General features: G+C 45.8%; 1 protein-coding gene across 1 annotated transcript; it reads left to right on the top strand.

Annotated features, from left to right (window-relative positions):
• Window positions 1-411: 411 nt before the first annotated feature.
• LOC116261463 (cytochrome c oxidase subunit 3) lies at window positions 412-2,026 on the top strand. Its single transcript, XM_031640237.2, has one exon. It carries the CDS (start codon window positions 1,088-1,090, stop codon window positions 1,883-1,885), a length of 798 nt encoding a protein of 265 aa, XP_031496097.1. The 5' UTR covers window positions 412-1,087; the 3' UTR covers window positions 1,886-2,026.
• The last annotated feature ends 247 nt before the right edge of the window (window positions 2,027-2,273 follow it).

Raw genomic sequence — 2,273 nt, 5'->3', positions numbered from 1 at the left:
GTACCGGAGGCCTCATGTTTGCTGTCATCTTTTCGCTCTTGGATCCCGAAGTGGGTAACATGATGGTCGGGGGCTTCCGACCCATCAAGCTCGTCTTCTTGGACTGCGTATGAGAGAAATGCAGAGTCGATCCTTTCTGATTGAAAAAGAAAGAAAGAAGGGATTGTGAACTCTCTTACTCTGCTACATCTTCAAGATTTTCATGTTGATCAAGCCAACTCCAGAGCACTCTCCTCCGTCCTGGATCTTTTCCAAGCGGAGAGTCCAGAGAAGAGGGTCAAGGCTTTTCATACATTTCTGACATTCTTCGAAACCAGAAGGATCGAAAAGAGGTAGTGTCGGGGATTCTTTTGATACAAACAAAGAATGAGAAGTCAATGTTTGATGTATATTTGATTGATTGACGGAAAGTCCTGTCACGCGGGTGAGGGGCAGCTGACCGAAAGGAAAGCGGATAGGCCCCCGGCTTCTTCTTGTGAAGGTGGAACTCAAAACACCTTTTCCTTCTTTCGGAGGGGCAGAATCGTGTCAAATCAGATGAGCTCTCTTTGTTTGTTTGCACAACTTCTTGAATGCCACAGGGAAAATTCCGCATTTGATCAACGCCTTCTACACAGTCGCTATTTTCGACTCGACTTCATTATTGGACGTCGGTGAGGTGGGCCCCCCCCTTCACTTGAGCTTTGATCCCGCTTGACAGCGGAGGTAGCCATGTGGCTTGCACCGAAGATGAGGAAGGTGGATGAGAACGCGGTCTTGATCTTAAAAGAGAGAGAGGGAGGAGAAGCGAGCCTCAGATTCATTCGGATAACTGCACGAACCATCAACCATCAGGAGCAAATCAAGCCCTAACGCAAATGCGAATGCTTTTTGCTCCAAGAATTTGCCCACTCCGTTCGTTGGTCAAACCAACGATTGATTCACATAGAGAGAGTCTATATCTTTGAAGATATCAATGCAATGAAAGAACCATCCCTTCCTATTGGATTTGTCCTGTCAGATAGAAAGAGAGGCCCCGGCCCTTCTTGACCACTTGAGGGGATGGGGGTGAAGGGAGGGTTGACATCAAACCGTGGCAAAGTGGTTTATGATTTCATCTCAGAGGCATTCTTATCATTTGGTAGATCCAAGTCCATGGCCTATTTTGGGTTCACTCGGAGCTTTGGCAACCACCGTAGGAGGTGTGATGTACATGCACTCATTTCAAGGGGGTGCAACACTTCTCAGTTTGGGCCTTCTCTTTATCCTATATACCATGTTCGTATGGTGGCGCGATGTTCTACGTGAATCCACGTTGGAAGGGCATCATACCAAAGTCGTACAATTAGGACCTCGATATGGTTCTATTCCGTTCATCGTATCGGAGGTTATGTTCCTTTTTGCTCTTTTTCGGGCTTCTTCTCATTCTTCTTTGGCACCTACGGTAGAGATCGGAGGTATTTGGCCCCCAAAAGGGATTGGGGTTTTAGATCCTTGGGAAATCCCTTTTCTTAATACCCCTATTCCCCTTTCATCCGGAGCTGCCGTAACTTGGGCTCATCATGCTATACTCGCGGGGAAGGAAAAACGAGCAGTTTACGCTTTAGTAGCTACCGTTTCACTGGCTCTAGTATCCACTGGCTTTCAAGGAATGGAATATTACCAAGCACCTTTCACTATTTCGGATAGTATTTATGGTTCTACCTTTTCCTTAGCAACTGGCTTTCATGGTTTTCATGTTCTTATAGGTACTCTTTTCTTGATCGTATGTGGTATTCGCCAATATCTGGGTCATCTGACCAAGGAGCATCACGTTGGCTTTGAAGCAGCTGCATGGTACTGGCATTTCGTAGACGTGGTTCGGTTATTCCCATTTGTCTCTATCTATTGGTGGGGAGGTATATGAAAGAACGAATCAGTGGATTGAGGAATGAAAGCTCGAAGACAAAGAGAACCGGGCTTTTCCAAAGAATGACTGCTGCTTTCCCACCTCCTTTGATTCTCATATCCCAAGTGTCTTTCACTTCCCTACCTGTTCTTTCTTTATTCTGGCACATTTTAGTAGGGATCGAAGATATTATTCCAGATCATGTTCACCAAGAAATGACCCGAAATTTGATCTTGGTCTATTTGAGATTGTGCCTTTTCATTGTCATCAAAGATGTTTTCTTGTCTCTCGTTTCTTTTCCGAACAAATCGAAGAACCTAATGGTGGCCTTGGCTGCTACGAAGGGCCTTGCATTGCGTAAGCAACGTTCTGATAAGGAGGCGGAGAGCAAGCAACCTCGTTTCCT

The sequence above is a fragment of the Nymphaea colorata genome, chromosome 1, assembly GCF_008831285.2.
Source record: "Nymphaea colorata isolate Beijing-Zhang1983 chromosome 1, ASM883128v2, whole genome shotgun sequence".
Taxonomy (NCBI): domain Eukaryota; kingdom Viridiplantae; phylum Streptophyta; class Magnoliopsida; order Nymphaeales; family Nymphaeaceae; genus Nymphaea; species Nymphaea colorata.
This window is presented reverse-complemented; position numbering and strand designations above follow the sequence as displayed.

Bases quoted from the DNA above. Each gene is read 5' to 3' on its own strand.
- LOC116261463 (XM_031640237.2), top strand. From the start codon at position 1,088: ATGATTTCATCTCAGAGGCATTCTTATCATTTGGTAGATCCAAGTCCA.